The 18,082-nt window shown below is 40.1% G+C and overlaps 1 protein-coding gene across 1 annotated transcript in view; it reads left to right on the plus strand.

Annotated features, from left to right (window-relative positions):
- Nucleotides 1-1,445: 1,445 nt before the first annotated feature.
- Nucleotides 1,446-18,082, plus strand: part of SLAIN1 (SLAIN motif family member 1) — a 48,576-nt gene continuing 31,939 nt past the window's right edge. Inside the window, exons 1-2 of the mRNA XM_054385990.1 lie at nt 1,446-1,936; nt 5,251-5,390. Coding sequence (XP_054241965.1) covers nt 1,446-1,936; nt 5,251-5,390 — 631 coding nt within the window. The remainder of the gene's footprint in view (nt 1,937-5,250; nt 5,391-18,082) is intronic.

Below are 18,082 nucleotides of genomic sequence, written 5' to 3' on the forward strand. Positions count from 1 at the left end.
GTACTTGTTTTCTTCAGTGATAAAAGTTATATTATGTGGAATTCAATACTTCATGCCCTGCTCTACTTCCTTTCCAGCCATTCTTGTAGTACCTGCTATTATTTGCACTGCAAAAGTGCTTAAAAGGCTGAAAAACAATAGTGCCATTGTCCCATGCATGTGCAGAAGTTTCCAGACTATAAACAAGAGAGAAAACTTACGGGTTGGATGATTTCAAAGTTGACTTGTGGCCTGAGCAGAGAATGCATGCCTGTTCCTCCTCATGTTAGACATCTGAGACAGCAATGAACTACCATGAAAGCAGTGGTGGCTGTTACTGCTACTGCTCTGCCTAAAGTTGCCGCTCAAGAATTGGGCAGTGACCAACTCATAGCTAGTAGTGGGTGACCAAGTAACTTACATGCTTCATGGAGATACGTCCTTTATTTCACATCAGAGCTTTAGGAGACTTCAGAGCACTAACTTAGGAGGTTTCCTCTGTAGTTGTATTTAGGCAAATTTTAGGCAAAACATACAAGGGTTGTGTGACAGCTTAAGCTGCCTTGGCAACACTGAATCTATGCTCACCTGCTAAGTGGGAGGAATGGTCATAAGCAATGGTTTCTTTCAAAACCAATCAATGAAGGACAACGTGAAAACACTACCTTGAGTAATGTTATTCTCAAGTCTCCAAGACCTGAATATTACAAACCCGTGTATCTGAACGTCATTAAAGGAAGCATTTTCAGTATGAGGACATCTTTGATCTCCGGGGTTCTCCTAACATAAACAATGATATTTTTCTCTTCTACACTTGCTTTCCAGTAACGTATCTTCAAGAATACCTCCCTTTCCTTGCTATGAATCAAAACTCCTAGAATCAGCATGTTTCAACCCCACAAACGGCTGCTTTTGGCTAAATTCGTTCCCTTCAAGCCCAACAAAGCCTCTATTTGTGATTCTTATTCCCATCACACGTTCAATCTGCATAATTACAACCCTGACACCACCAGGCTCTAATTGCACGGCTCACGAGAGGAGCGGCGTCCTGGGCCGAGTCCAACCCGCGGCTGGGGTGGGGGGGAAGGCACCTTTGTTTAAAGACCCGCGCTGAGGCAGCGCTGCTGCCCCCGGGGCTACCCGCGGAGGTTTCCGCCGAAGCGGCCCTCGCTGCCCCCTTCCCCTGAGTGGATGGAGGGGTAGCCAGGCGGCTTTGTTCCCGCCGTGTTTGCGTGTGCGCGACACCCCGGCTACCGGAGTGGGAGGAGATCCCACGCGCGTCCTACTCGCTGCTGACGAGCGGCGGCGGAGCGGGGGCGGGCAGCGCAGGGTCGGGACGAGCCGAGCCCCTAGCGCGGCGAACGGTGCTCCCCGGCCCTCCTCCCGCCTTCCCACCACCCTTGGGGGCCGGGCGCTGCCCTCCGGCGGCGCGGCGGAGCAGGTGCCGGTGGCTGCGGACCGGCAGGATGGAGGCTGCCTTGCTGAAGCCGGCGATGATGGCGGAGGTGAAGGGAAGCGGCGTCGGCTCCGCCGTCAGCGCCGAATTGGAGGTGAAGAAGCTGCAGGAGCTGGTGCGGAAGCTGGAAAAGCAAAACGAGCAGCTCCGGAGCCGCGCCGCCGCTGCCGCGGTCACGACCGGCCCGCCCAGCCCTCACCTGCTGCTGGCCCCGCCGCCGGCCACCGGTGGACTGCGCCCCGCCAGCCCCCCATCCGTGGTGGGCGGTGGGGCCACACCATGCTTGCCCAGCCCCGTGCCCACCCTGCTGTGTGCCACCGCGCTGGGCCCGCCGGAACCCCTTGCCTATTTCAAACCCTCGGCTGGCCTGCCCGCGGCTGGCGGCGGGGGGCAGGAAGCTGCCGGCGGCAGCAGCCCGGGGGCGGTGGCGGCCACGGTGCTGGACGAGGTTGCGGTGCTGGAGCTGGAGGATGGCTGCTGCGAACAGGACGAGGATACATGGTACATGCGGCTCGGCCCGTCCCTGCCCCGCCCCAGCGATGTCCCCCGGCCCGGGTGTGCATCGTCCCCTGGTTCTCGGCCGGGCTGCCGGCACATGCAACGTCCATTGGTGCAGCGCACACCCCGCTGGTGCTCTCCAGGCTCTGATTAGCAGTAGCCCCCACTTGATCTCTTTCTGCTTAGACTTAAATCTGCCTGGGTTTTGTTTTGTATTTTTCATATTTTTTTTTTCCTCACCCTAAAACGTGTCATCACTGCGGTTGGCCCTACGGACGGATGGGGTTCAAGGGAGGGGGGGGGTGGGGGGGCGCTTTATCCCGCCCTCTCGGGTCGCCTAAGGGATCGCACTGTCGGCGGGTCATTTGGGTTCCTTTTCCTCTTTGAGGAAGGTTGTTTCTCTTCAGTTTCAGGTGTCAGCCAAGTTTTACCCTCGTATTTACATAAGGAATTAAAAATAACGGAATTGTGCCGGGAAAGCCTTTCTCTGAGCTGCGCTGCTTCCTCATCCTAAAATCTCTGCCCAATTGTCTCTCATTTTAAGGGATTTGGGAGGCCTTTTGTCTTCTAGACATTGATCTAAATGGTTGGTTGTGTACCTTGAGCGCCAATTTAGCTCCAAAGGATTCGGCTGGATACTGGTAAATTGAAGTAAAAGCAGAAATGAATAGCGAATGAATGTAGCGGAAAATAAAATCGACCTAGAGGAAAGATAGCTCTCACTTAGCTAGAGGGGGATTTATAGACTAGAGATATAAATAAATAAGCCTGATGCCTCAAAACTTGTCTTAGCAATGTGGACAAACACTGTAGGCATGCTGCTAGAATACAATGGAAATCATTGGCTACATAACCATATTAAACCTAATCGATGCCCAATTGTTCTAAAGTGTCATCAATAAAATATAGATTATCTGTATTTAAATAACTTTTAAATATCTGTAAAATCTTCAGTGTAGCTTTTTATGCAGTCAGTTTTTAAATTGAGCTGAAGTTTACCTCAGCTGTGAATAAAATACAGTATAATGCAACTGAGATGCATTTAAACATTCCTCATTTTGGCTAAAGAGAAAGGATTTTTAAAAAATAATCTAAATATTTTTTGAGTGCTGGTTGTGTGTACTTCGTGGTGCAAATTAATAGCATTCTGCAGTTTGGGAACATTTGCCTTTGGGAATCATCAACGAATTACATGGACATTTTGTCAGTGTTTCTTCATTTTGTGTACCATTAGTCTGTTTTGGGGTTGTTAGTCCATGCTTGAATCAAATTTTACATTAGCCCTAACTCCTAGTATTCCTTCACATGAAGGAATATCAGGTTTGTTTTGTCTCATGCTGTTAAAATGTTTTTCCTGTTTACATTTTGGGATGGTGGAAAGTTGTCATTAATTTAGGTGAGTTGGTAAACTTTCCTGTTTGATTTGCCCCCTGGAAGCAATCCTAAATGTTTTGGGGGGACGGGGGCAGAACTTACCGTTGTGTATCACACTTACCTGTCCAGAGGAAGACTTTAGTGGCAGGGACTTGTTAACATATTTATTCCACAAAGAGTGAGTTGTTTTAACTGTTGAAGGTTTGTAGTTTAAGGCTGAATCTCTGTCATTGTCCATGAAAGGTCAGCTTTGTAATGCCAGCTGCTTGGGGCTTTTTTGGAATGTCGGTCTTTAAAGCAAATTACTGTTGGGAAAGCCAATGACCTATGTGAATCCCAGTTGCTGATTGGTAATTTTATACCTTAAATACCTTTGGGTTTTGTTTTTTTGCTTGCTTGTTTGTTTGACTGCAGTTACAAAAAAACCTGGTGAAATAGCATCATGACATACAAGTCAAACTTCTTTTTACTATTCAGCTTTTTACACAAACCTCTGATCATCAGTCAGATGTGTGGCCTTTGAAGCACTTCTCCAACTTCACAAGAAAATGGAAAGATGCTTTTTTTTTTTTCTTTTCATTTTTCACAGTATCATTTTTTTAGATGTGTAGCCAGGCACTGCAGGAAGTTGAGGGAAATGAGTCCTCTCCTCAGAGAAATTCAATAGTTGATCTCTGCTGGAATTGCCAAGAAAGATAAAAATCACAGTAAGGATATTTATTCCTTGTGAGCTGGATAGAGGGGTCTGATGGACTTCAAAGGAGAAAAAAAAAAAACCAACAACAAAAAACCAACATTGAGCAGACATGGGAGAACAGTTGCTCTTGGGGGAGTTGGGTAGCTGTTGAGCTGAAACACCGATGGTGAAAGGCTGCTACCTGTTAGTGGTTTCCTGAGGAGCTCACTTGAGTGTTTTTTGGGTGTTGGTTGATGTTGTTTCCGGGTTTTGTTTGTTTGTTTTTTCCCTGGTTTTTCCTTTTGCCTGTGTGCAGGCCAGATTCCTTTGCAGCCTGTGGAGTGTTTTTGCTGATGCCTGAAAATCCGCCTCTGACTGACTGTCTGCAGCAGCCCCATCGATCAGACATGGTCAGGTCAGAGAGCCACAAGCTATCTCCACAGCAGCCAAGAATAGCTGCCTCCCTGGGAGATTTGTGCTGTCCCAGGTGAACCGGTGTCTGCTTCTGTTCACTAATCTGCGAGGGCAACAGCAGCAACACAGATCCCAGCTTCAAGAATTTCCCTGTGAAATCTGCTTTGATACCTGGCTTCCTAATGTGCTTGATTGTCTGATTAGTTGCCTACTCTTGTTTGAGAATAACACCTATACACTAGCTTTTCTTGCCCTTTCTTTTTTTCTTTTTGCCCAAATCGAGTATCAGAATTGGATTTTCAATGTTTCTTAGCAAATGTTTTTGAATCTTTAAAAATCTGACTTGTACAACATCTGGTTCATTTGGGAGAACATACTGTGTATGAAAATTAAATTAGCAGCAGCACTTTGACAAGTTGATTAAATTGTTAGAGATCAAAGAGTGAAATTTGTAGCATCGAAACTATGATTTAAATGTAAAATCAAATACCAAAATTATTTACTCTCCAGTAAAGATAAATATAAAAGGGAAAACAGGTAACACCTTTGGGTTTGTGTATGGTACATGATTTGAACTTGGGCAGTGATGAAATGCCAACAGTGGTAATGATGAGATGGAAGATTTTAATGGGAAATGTCCTTGAACTTTGTTTTGACGTACCGGACCTGTAAGGTTCATATTTTGCCACCTACTTTTCTGAGGAGAGAACACAACTAATGTAAACTCTTCTCCTCGGGAGTATCTTTTGTTACCATGTTGCAGAGCTTTGCACTGGTACAGAAAAGTGAGAATACAAAAGTAAACAGTTAAGTATTGCACATCTTGCTGATACTTGTGTGTATTTTGGTTAAGGTTGTACGTCTTGCCTACCAAGATTCTCACTCCTCCGGAGAAATCACTGAGCCCTCTGCAGTGGTGCAGGCGTGTTCTGGATCATCCAAGTCCCGAAATAGAGGCTGCAAAACGTTCCCTGTGCTTTAGATTGGAACAAGGTAATCTTAGTCTTTTAATTTCTTTACTAGTAAGTTGACATTTCACTGATGCTTGGTGTTTTTCACAATTTAGCAAGCTTCACAGATGGCAGATACACATTTCTTTTCCTGTGTATGCAAATCTTTACTATGTAAGTGCTAACAATGTAAATTTTTATTTTATTTTTTTGCTGGGCAAGTGTTCTCCTTCATTGTTTTCCATTTCCTCAACCACATAAATTGGAAATTCTCACCAATTTCTTAAAGAAGTGGACCTCTTGGAAAGAAAGAGTTGATGCTGACTTTAGTATTAGTAAGAGATTTGAAGACTAGTGGTTTAGTGATTAGTACAGATTTGAAAAACAGTGCTTTTGGATTTTTGTAAAGCCAAAATTATCATGGTGCTGCATATTTTTTAAAGTGTATTTGTCCACATCTAATGTAGAATTGGGACTGCTAAGTATAGGACAGACCAAGAGCTGTAACTTGACTGTTAGCACTGCTTTGTAGGGCTCTTAGTAGTCTCAAGTAATGGGATCAATGTGATGTTTATTTGTTGCCAATGAACTTTTAGAGCTATATCTGGGTCTGCTGAATTTTCTAAATAAATATCAGCCAGCATTATTTTTAATTTTTGCCATCTGGGGTCCCATTAAGATTGCATAAGTGGTGTTAAAGGAAGGATAAAGATAGGATAATTATCCTAAGGTTTATTACTTACTAGGAAAGAAACAGCAAATGAATGTTATAGGAATGTGACAGGAGAAGAAAATAAAGCTAATGACCATATGAGGCTGTATAAGATAGTTACAGTCATCATTAAGAGCGACTGAGCATGTTCATGTGTGCTTTGGAGGATATACGTACCTGTGGGTTAGTTTTACCCCAAATCATACATCCAACTGAGTCAGTCTCTGTAGGCATCTGTTTCTTTGCATTGTCTGTAAAAGATCCTACATTGATTATTGTCCTAGTAATATTTAATTGAAATAATTTGCCTGAAGTTATCTAGCTTTAGGGTTGAATTCGGCTTGTGATTTGAACATCTGAGTTCAGGCATCTGTAGTGTCAGCTGAGTTTCCATACGTGGCAGTCAATGGGAATTTTGTTTGTAGAGTCTAGGAAATCCAGGGAGAACTGTAGGTGTTTGCTTTAGGATGAAGTCAGTAGCTCTCTTTAGTCTACTGGTGGTAATGGGTGCTTGGCATTCAACTCCTCTCTGGTCATCTCAGTGTACTTCCCTGTGGTACAGGGTATCTCAGTCTGGAGCTGAATCAGTGTAGAAGCTCCTTCTAGGTTGTCCCACACAGCCATCTAGTGCTGTTTGAGGTGGCCTCAGTTACCCTGGCTGACCTGCAGCTTCCAGGCAGGATGAGTACAGACCTTCCATAGGTCTTATGCTTTATCATGCTGTTCCTTTGATAATTTTTGGTCTCTCAATGGCCTCTCAGATAGACACAATGCACTTAGCTGCAGGCAACTGAATCAAGTACATAATTTGTATGTTGAAACAAGCCAGAAGAGCATGCGGCCTACTTATCCCCTAGAAGGTAGTACTTAAATTTATTAGGTAATAAAGAGACTAGAAGGGCAAATCTGTTTGAAATTTAAATCACTCTTTGGTTATCAGTTTAATCTCTCTATGCAGAAGTCGCAGCGAGTGATATATGTCACATAAGGTTATGCTCATAATGAGTTGCTCTGATCAATATGTTCTGCTTGTGGTGATGGGTTCACAGATTTCCTGGGCTTTCTAAAGTTTCTGAGAAATTGTATGCCATATATAAAACCCATTATGGGAGCAGTAGGCTCAAGAAGTGAATGGACTTGTATTTCTACTGCAGCAATTCTATGCTAAAATTGTTTTAATTATTAATTCAGTTAGACTTGATTAACTCTTAAATTTCTAAAGATTTTCTTTTTATCACCTATACCTTTAGAAATAACACAAAATAAGCAAATGTCTTATTTCATACCCTAACTTTGTAGAAGTTGGTTTCACACTATTTGTTCTTTCATTTTGAAACCAGATGTGAGATTGCAAGTATCTAGTAATTCTGTTCTGAAGTAAAACAGTTTCTGTAATGTGACTTTTCTGGGTTTTATGTTGCAGTGTGCTCTAGCAATTAGTGTATAAATATGCATTCTTCTTTTCTGGTACTGAAGTTTCAAACTTTGTACTTGTAAGTTGAAGGATTTTTTTTTTTTCGTCTAACCAGATGCCTTGATAGAACATTTTAGAGGGATTTTTGAAATACTGTTGTGCCTTTGCTGTTTGGCACTGAGTCCGCAGTAACGCTGATGTACTTGAATTAGTAATTGTGGAGTCAAAACCCATTTTATAGTGCACCATTCTGTGATTTCTGATGGGCTTATAGGTTAGAATTTGCTTAATAGTTTTGTCCATGGTGCATTAGCCAAAAATTAGTGGTTTAGATTACCCATAGCTCTTGTGACACTACAGTGTGCATAGTAATAAGAAGCCATAAAAATTGACTTTTTGTTTGCAAAGTCAGCATACCTGAAAAAGCACACGTAGTAAAGATTGGCTAGGCTATTTTTCTGAGTTTTAAGTAATTCCTGTTCTTATGATTTTAAAATCTGTATTCTTCTACTCCTGCTTATGTAATTTTTCCACACTACATTATAGCCTGATTTTCATAAAAGTGTTGATTTGTTGTCTGAAATATCCCAGCAACAGAAGAGCTCATAACAAGGCTGAAGGTTTTGTAAAAGAATTCTGCCAAAGCTGTCCAAGTTGATGAAATAACACAGTGACTATTTGGTCTTTCAGACTAGACACTCACTTGGCTGATGCTAGTTAAATTTTCATGTTGTTGTGCTCACCAGTCTCTTTCTTTTTTTTAATGAAAATGCCTGGTTTAAGTATTTCAGGTCAGAAATAAGATTCCATCTTGGCATAGATTTTTAAGGCTATGCACAATGGTGGTCTCCAGCATGTGGTTCTGCTGTGAAAGATTTTGAGAACTTGAACAATTTTCTTGAATTTTCTCCAATCTACCACTTAACTCCTAAAGTTCTTATTTATTTTATGATGGACTAGGCTTATTAGAAGCCCTGTTTCTGTGGATCAAGTGTGCTAGCTTTAAGAAAGATGAAGCTTAAATGTAGTCCCATGTTTAGATCTTTGCTCAGCTTTACTGTGTTTTCTGTGAGCAGTTCTAATGTTGAGGTTGTATTTGTGGTTATTTTATTTTTCCTCTGTGGCCTGATGTGGATTATTTCTTTAGTTTTGCTCTTCTTCAGTCATGTTTTGTTTGAAACCCTTGTGGTTTGTTTTGTTTACAGCAGTTTTCTATGTACTGTAGTGTCAGTTACCTCTCCATTTTGTTTTTAGTATTGCTGTCTGGTTTATTTCTTTAATTGAAATTAACAGAACCACATCACATCCTTAACAGCGCAGTGGAGCTTCTTCTGTATTTTCTTGGTAATACTTAGAGATGTTGGGACATGTCAGTAGCAAGCCCAGTGAGCAGAGAGATGTGATGTCTAAACTTCAGTAAAGCAAGCCCAATCGATGAGATGGTGTTGATTGACACCTTGGCTAAGATACCTTATATATCTTCAGTTCTGTAAAATGCTGTGGAGCAGGCGGGTGGATGAACTGAGAAGTTAAGAGGCTTAGCAAGGAGTCAGGCTGTAGGAGCTCAGCTTCTGTGCAGGGCTTCAAAGCATATCATCCAATTCAGCCTTCCAGACAAGAAAGCTCCTCTTTATTGGAGAATATGAAGTATTGGCTAGATTGAGAGTTTGGCTTAGATAAATTCTTACTTGAGATGTTTAAAAAGAGTAGGCAACAGAAGTCTGTAGGTTTTGCAATTGGCTGCAGTAATTTATATATAGTCTTCAAACTAAACTCTGCTTTGTTTTTTAAAGTAAGTCCTGTGCTTCAGAAAAAAATGCTGCTATGTCTCCTCTGGATGATAAGGTATATTCTGAAACAAATACATTGTGGTTTGTCTCAAATTGCTTATCGTTTCACAAAACCCAAGAATCCCATCAGTGAAATTTTAGGCTTGATTTCGCTGACTCCCAGTGTCATGTGATAATTAAGTTTGATGTCCAAACACGTACTCAGAAGAAGAACCAGAGGGGAGAAAAAAAACTCTCAAACCAAGCCAAGCAATTAAATTTGACAGTTATTTATTTTTTTATATATATATATATATATGTAAAAAAAAAACACCAAACCAAAAAAACCCAAAACAACAAAACCCAAAACAATAATAATACAGCTTGTATGGCAATTTGACCTGGATGTGCAACTTGTTGCTTACATCTGAGGAGAAGTTCTGGCCCATTATCCTAATTCTCTTCCATTTCGCAATGGTTCATAGTGCATTCATTTTGTTTGGAGTCTAAGATACAAAATACATTTTGCCAATTGTTAAGGTCTGTTGTCTTAGGGAACTTTTCGTCTGTAGTCTGTTAACAGCAGAAGCAAACTGAAAAGACTGTAAATGGATGAAAGCTTTTGTTTTGTATGCTGAATGCAGGGCTGCACCCAGTGCTGGGTGGGTTTCTTTTATTATTTTAAAAATAGATTTAAGTTTATATGCTGTCCACTGGTGTATCAGAGATGTGTGCTAACACTCAGGACTGGATTAATAAGATTTAATACATGCTTCTCATCCTTATCTTTCACGTGTAATGGAAAATACAGTTTGATGTAAAATATTTTTGGGGTAGCAAATGAGAATGTGCTGAGGGTTGCAGATGATTGGATTGTATTTCGATCATAAAATTTTGAAAGTTCTGAAATGAACAGAAATAGTGGCACAGCCACTTTGATTCCTTTTTGTAGTATGCTTCTGATAATAAAAGTTAATGAGCAACTAACTCCTATCAGCATCTGATCACCTCTGGAGAATGTATGTGCCATTGTATGCATAGCAGGCTTCTGCTGCAGCACAAGCCTAGTGCTTGGAGCACACAAGCGTGCAGAGGAGTTATTTCCTGTTAGATTTCCTTTGTTTGAAGTAACCTGTTGTAACAGCTATGTAATTTCAAGTAGTTCTTAGAAGTCTTTGAGATACTGGTATCACTGGATTTTTCTAACACCATTGCTGCTGCTGATTTATATATTTGAATTGGGGTAAAACATAGTTTTGATATTCCACATACAGGCCTGTGCTTGCATTTGCAGCAGACTATTTCTTTCTACCACTGGAACATTTCTACTCAAGGTAGAAGTGTTGGTTGAAATCCCTCGTGGCAACAAATGGGTGGATCACAGGATCACAGGATGTTAGGGGCTAGAAGGGACCTCCAGAGATCATTGAGTCCAACCCCCTGCCAGAGCAGGACTGTAGAATCAGATGCTTCCCTTGATTCATTTCATGGATCATTCACAGATATGCCTATTTAGTGTAGTTCTTAATTATGACTTGTACTTTTTGATAAATTGTAATGTATACTATTTAAGAATATAATATCATATTTGAGGACTGATTGTCCTACAGCTCATAATTAAAAAAGTCCTTAGAACTGATTTCTGGTTGTCGTTAGGAATTCAGCATCTGTAAAGGGTGGTAGAGAGGTGGTGTTGGCTCTTACCTCAGTTGAGAAGATACCCACTCTGTTTAGAGTATAAGTGTTCTAATAATCCATGATAGCTACTGAGCTGGAATTTTCAGCTCATGGTGAGTGTTGGAAATAATGTCACATTTTACGTGAGGATTTCAGTAGGCTTATTTAAAGTGAGAATAATTTATGCTAGAAATATAGGCTCAGAAGCTATAATGCAGCATATGTCTAAAAGCAGTTACACCAAAAATACAAGCACAACTATTTCTGTTTCTAATGTACACAGCTACTTTCCTGGATAGAAATTAAACAAAAACCTAGGTTTTATTAATGGACCCGGGGAGACTTGAAAGCTTATCTTCTGAAGATAGTTTTTGATGGGCTATTCTGGAAGCTCTCATTTCAGTTTTGCTCCTGATAGTCATTGTTTGCTACTTTCCAAATCATTGTTATAGCTTTTATCTTTCCATTCTGACTTCCTCTCACTGCCTGTTTTTGATGTCTGCAGAAGAGAGCTGGGAATAACATTTCAGAATGTAGAGGAGCCTCCCTCATGTGGTCTACAGAGGTAGCACTACTTTACTAAAATTTTCAGAGAGTACTTAGGTTACTGTCTTCATGGCACTGCATCTTTTGGGAAACTTTTGTTCAGATTTATTTTATGACCCCTAAGTATCTTTCAAGAGTTGTTTCTTTCAGAATATAGCCCCCAGTCCTGTAAATATGTCTTACAGTCCTTAGCAGCTGACCTCACATTTTAATATAATAGAAAGAAGTAGATTGTCTGCACTTGCTTTACCAAGTGTTCCACATCTAGCATATCTGTCTGTATTTTGTGAAAATAAAACATTTACAGCAGTAATTTAGTTTTAGCTATGGATCATGCAAAAGTTCTTTTAATACTAGAAAACTTTTTGGACTCTACCTGATAATGAAATGTAGCCAGTGAACTCTAATCTGAATACTTGTGAAGCATTCATAGATTTGCTTGATCTTTTTTATGTTGCAAAACAAGGGATAAGTTAGTATGAATGATAGAGACATGGATTTATAAAAATCAAATTCCCAAGTCTTTTAATAAGTCTTCTTTCATGAACATTCCCTAAAATATGATTTTTTTTTTTGTAATTTTACTTTTGGATAGGATATAATTATAACATTTTTAATTACAGAAAATGCCCTCTTTTTTTTTTTTTTTGGTAGAGTATTCACTTTTGGGAGTTTTACTGAGCCATTCTTAGTCTTTGACTGTGGCTTCATCACACACTGTAACTGAATACTTAATTAAAAGCTTCACTCTTCTGAGAAGGCTGAGATAGTCCTGCAGGCACACCTGAAGTACTTTTCTAAAAATTGCATCTTTCAGGAAAAAAATAAAACACAGACTTAGGTAATTGTTTGGAAAACATTTGCAGCAGTTTAGTGATTGTATTTTTAGTGATTTTAAGGAATCATAAGAAAATAAGTCACAAAATAGACTTCACATTCTTGAGTTTTTTTGATTGCAATATTTGGCTGTGAGATGTTATGGAAAACTGATATAGGGCAACAGTTGATTTTAAAGTGATGTTAAGCTGATAGCTTAGGTTTTATTTTGTAATTTCTATTTATTTATTTATTGAATTGTTTTACCACAATTAAAGTCTTGTAAACCAAGACACAAGGCATGAATTTGGACCACCACCACCACCACTTCTGCAATGTAAAATACCTGAAAACTGATTCTACTGAACTAGAACTGTCTGAGCTGAGATTGTACCCACCTTCTAATACCAAGGAAATCTGTATGGTAGCGCTGTTTTGGGATAACTTTTTCTTGAAAGCAAATGCAGGGAAAATGCATGGAAGTGCAGATGATGGCTGAACCTACTCAACTCTATGTGGTACAGGGACATTGCAATGAATTCTGACTTGGAACAAGTAAGTTTTCCCACTTCTGGAAAGAAAGGCAGCTTTTTTGGATTCACTTGTCTTCATTATTTAGGACCAATATTGATCTTGCTACCAGTGCTGTATTAATTCAGAGTGAGATGACTTGCGTGTGAAAGTGTGCAGTTATGAAATATGGAGTTACATGTAGAGTTAGAAGTGGCTAACTTTGAAGATGTCCTCGTGTAATTGGATATATTCCACTATAAGAGATCATGAGTTTTATCTTCTGCTACATAGGAGAAAAAAAATCAGTTAGCATCTTTTGTTTAGTTTTGCCTGCAGCTGCTGGAAAACAGATTTGTTGTTGGTACTAAAAGTTATGATTAATTTAATCTAACTACTAAAGTTAGGTACATGGAAAGCAATAGTTACCCATTGACTCTGAAAAAAAGTCAAAGGGCATTTTATCTAACCTGTTTCACCTCCATTCTTCAGCAATTGTTTAAACTGAGTCTGGAGATACTAAAAAAATCCATGACTTGGATACCGCTTAACATTAGATTACAATATTCTTTCATGCTTCCAACAAGTGTTGAACGCCCTCAACATTTTTGAAGAATAGCCCTGATGCCTTTCATTCAGAGATTGAATTGTCACCTATTTCTTCAGTCATAGCACTTCAGACCCTGCTTATAATAATTTGTTTAGATGTGTAAATTCATTCTCCAGAATGGGGATAAACAGGACACTTGGGTTTTATGTGTGTTTTCTCATACTAATAATTTATCTGAATATTTCTGTGATAGTTAGACATGACAATTTGTGCCAGAGGCCTTGCATTGGAGATGTAGTTGGTATAAATGCTGTAATATGTCTGCTGGTCCTAACTGAAATACATGGGGTTGTATCTGAATTATAGAGGGAAATCTGGGCCATTGAATCTGTCCTGAAAAGATTTATTTTCTTTTGTCTCAGTTACTAGAGCCAGATACAGAGCTGTTTCTGTAGTATCTGAATATAAGTACCTTGTCCTTGGGTCTTAGAAATTTATTATATGAATTCATAGAACATGATATAGCCCTGATTTGTTGCACCTAATTTTAGACATGTGTATGGTATATCTAATTTAATAGCACAATCACTTTAGCTTTGATTAGCTTATCTTAACAAAGGTGCTAAGTGTAATTTAACATGTACTTGGTTCCTTGAGATATCCAGATGGGGCAGGTGGGTATGATACTGAAATTGCACAACAGTGTCACACATCTGGACCAGCTGGAACATCTCAGACATCATTACATTCTGGTTTTAGACAACTCAATACCTTTGCTTCAGAGTATTGAAATTTGGCCATCTAGAGAAACAAGGTATGTTCAGAGTGGCCAGATCCAGTGGACTTCAAGATGCAATGGAATGTACCAATCCAGTTCTCCAGAGCTGAAGTTGGAGTCTCGGACCCAGGAGACTTTTTCTCTCTGGTCCCCTAGGTGTGAGACTGCTGCACATCCCTGTTTGCAGGTCCAGTCATCTGCAAAGCTGAGCCGTACTGGCAGTTGTTACATCCACGCTTGTACATGGCCAGACCTGTGGTCCCTCAAATGCAGACCCCATTCTCTGTTACTGACCTTTAAAACCTCTTTTCCCTGCAGTATCCAGCCCCCAAGTCTCCAGCCCTACCCAATGGTAGTCTGACTTGATGTTTGCTGGCATCTCACCTGCATACTTATATGGACCTAGGTATGTGCCTAGACTGAAAGTCCTTCCAGTGTCCAGCCTGTAGACCCACGGTTGCTTAATAGTGGGTTTCCAGACCCACTACCTCACTGGCTAGCATGGTTTGAAGTTTGCCAGAATCTTACTCACAACATGGCACAGAAGACATACTCTGCACAGAAGAAGTTAGGAAAAGAGATTACTAAGTAGGAAGAGACTGATCAGGTGCAGGACTGGCTCAGGCCAGTGCACTGACCAACAGCTTGTTTCCATGTGACTGAGCTCCTCTCATCCCACTTCTCTTTATTTCCCATGCTTATTCCTTAGCCATTCACTCTCATTCCCTCTTTTCTTTGTCCTGGTCTCCTCCTAAATAAGCAACCTGTCCCTCATTACTTTTTGCTCATTGTTCATGATTTTGGTACATCTGTACTCATATTTGGTGTTTCTGGTGCTGTTATCCAAGTCATTGCAGCCTTGCATGGTTTATGGGTCGCATTACTAAGACACTGCTGTCCTTGCAGGACTCTACCCTCAAAGGTCTGTGATGCTCCCATGGAGTTGCATGTGGTACTCAGTTGTCTCATGTAACCCTCCTCAACCCCCAGTGACACTCAGTCATTTCTTGTGGTGCTGTTGGTCACTTTTGGCAGCTTCATAGGCTGTTCCTTCTTGTGTTGAACAATCATAGCTCATGTCCAGTCCTGTAATGCCTCATGTTATGTAGTATGTATTAGAGTGGGTGCTTTTTAAATAAACATTGGTTTTATTGGTAATAAAATCAGTATTTTCAACAATACATATGTTAACATTGTCTGGGACATAAATATATAATCTGTTAGTTTGATGGAAGTACTTTAGGAATTTTAGAAGGAAATTTTTTCTAATTCATTCTGGATGTAGCTTCAATCTATAGCTTTTAGATTATTAGCATGTTGGCATGTGCCTCTCAAGGCATATGTATCATACAGCACTACATATTCATTATTTTGTCCTGTCTGTTTGGATTGCTTTTTTGCATAGAAAGAAATTCAGCGTGCATTTTATATTGGTGCTGTTATGTCATTGAAAAGTTAGCGGTACAGAGAAAATAAGTTATGCAAACTTGCACTTGCATATTTTTAGCATGTGAATAGACTTTAGGTAGCATTAACTGCTAACTGCTTGCCACTTGTTTTGGAGTCACTTGAAATCCATGTAAAGATCTGTGTCAGAAATGAAAGCAAGCTCTTAGACCTGGGGACTGTCATTTGTTTTATCCTTCAGGAGAGGCTCATGTAATGTAATTCCAGTGTCACTGGGCTCAAGGTACTACCACAGCATAGCCTTAGCAAAAGAATAAAATTAAGTTTTAAGAAGTTGCATCTGACTGGTAGCACTTTGTAATTTTTTTTTTTAGTTTTAGAATTATTTGGTACTTGATGTATTTGTGATTTCTGGCTTCAGGCAATTTTTTTCTTCATAAAGCATCTTAAGTCTGTTGTGTGCAGGAAAGGATTTTGTGGCCTGTAGCGTGTGGGTGATTGCAACATCATCATCCGTTGTGTGGTTAACTGCAAATACAGAGGACTGGGCTCAGCATCCTAACTCCTTAAGGTCCTTATTTCCTAGAGGTCTGCCATGTCCCTCTCAAGTAGCTGTGTGAAGCACTAGCAGGCCTTCTTTATGTTCTTTGTTCCTCCTTCCCAATCTGTACAAAATGTACGGGTGAGAGTGATTTGTAGGCCAGCATAAAACATGGCAGGATGGAGTGATAGAGCTTCAGCCTGTTCCTCTCTGGCATCACCAGTTTTCTGGTTTGCCATTTCTGCCTCATATTGCAGTTGTATAGCCAATGATAAGAATGTCTCATGTTTGTTTTTTAATGTCTTTGAAACACTGGCTGTGAAATGCTTCACTGTAATCACAAATGGACCTTTATTTACAAATTAAAAAAAAAAAAATCAGTTTGTAAGTAGGCACATATGTTCTTGCTTTGTTGGACTTAGTCCCAGAAAAGTTTGGGGGCTGGTTTTTTTTGTTGTTGTTGTTTTTGTTTTTTATTTATTTATTTATTTTTGGCATAGGTGGGTGCTGATAGATCTGAAACAATTACTGAGAAGAAACAAATTTTTTTTTTGTGGAGGAGCTTGAAGAAACATCTTGAACTTTGTTGCATAAGCCCATTTCTGTTTACTGTGGCCATGACAGGTTGCCTTTTATACTGAAAAGGTGCGGGCAGAAGGATGTTGCAGCAGTATAATAATTGTACTGATGGTGCTTCTGCAAGTTGTGTGCTCTGACTCTTGCCTCTTGTGCCTTTCTCATGCTTTCTGTGTTGTGCTGTATTCTTGCTTGATAATGTCATACTCCTGTCTTCCTCTGTCATCTTATACCTATGCCACTTGTTTGTGGGGAGCAAGTATTGTCTTTTTTGTTAAATGCTTGCACAATTCTCGCTGCAGTGTGGGTACCTCCTGAGAGACACTTACAAAGTGAAGTTTACTTAAGGAGTCTCTCTCAATGTCTGAAATCCCCCTAGGGGAGCTTAAATTTAGGAATGTGCTCTGAGTTAGTGCCAGAAGAAATCAATTTTTCTCTAGAGTCTGAAGAGATTAGTATGCTTAGGCTAAAATTTTTTTGCAGAAGCTCTAACCACTGTGACAGTACTTACAGTGGTAATGGTATCGATAGCAAACATTTAATTTTACTCATTTTCCTAGAAATAATTATTTGGTTAGTACTTCTTAATTTGACTCTAGGTTGGTGTTGAACCATAATGCTACATGAGGATATGTATTCTTAATACTATACTATATAAACCTCTATCAGGAGTCTTCTTAGTCCTAACCTTTCATGATTTTTCCCCTGTTCGGTGTCCTAGAAGCGTAAAGAAACTATTTTACAGTATCTTTTATTTTTGAAGGGACTTGTATCTTTTCTCTGCTTTGGGTAATAATGTTAATACTTTCACATAATAAGCACTTAACTGTGACACCTGCTATATTTATCTAGAGGCCATGGGGGTCCTGGAGGGTAAGTGTTGCTTTTGACCTTGATTTGAGCCTAGCTTTTATCTTTTCCAGTCTGAGTCAATACAGGCAGCAGATGTACTTGTGCGAAGAAAAAGGAGTGTGACATCTTGGAACAGGGTGTCAGAGCCAGTAACCATAGACAATGAAGCTCTCTTGCAAAACCCTCTGGCCAGAGTCTTAAGTTCACCTGGTATGGAATTGTTAGTCCATGCAGTTAGGAGAAGGATGAGAAATTGTCTTTCTATGAGTTATACAGAATGGATCCCTTACCCTTTATGCTTACCTCCCTTGCAGATGGTAATGTACAAAAAAGAAAAGAATTATGTATGCTACTAGAAATTTTGAATTTTCTAGGAAATGTAATTAGCTATATTTTGCCTCCAGCCACCTGTTCTCCTGAGCAGATACTTACATTTTTGCTTTGAATTGTTGCTAACATATCTGTGTCGTGGTATAGTACATATCCACTTAGGGGAACTGTTGTGCATCCTGTGTGGCATGAGGTAATGAAGTTCTCTTATTAACTGGAGCAAAACCCTACCTGCCTCTTCTGAAGTAGCACACTAA

This window comes from Indicator indicator, chromosome 1 (genome assembly GCF_027791375.1).
Source record: "Indicator indicator isolate 239-I01 chromosome 1, UM_Iind_1.1, whole genome shotgun sequence".
In the NCBI taxonomy this organism is placed as follows: domain Eukaryota; kingdom Metazoa; phylum Chordata; class Aves; order Piciformes; family Indicatoridae; genus Indicator; species Indicator indicator.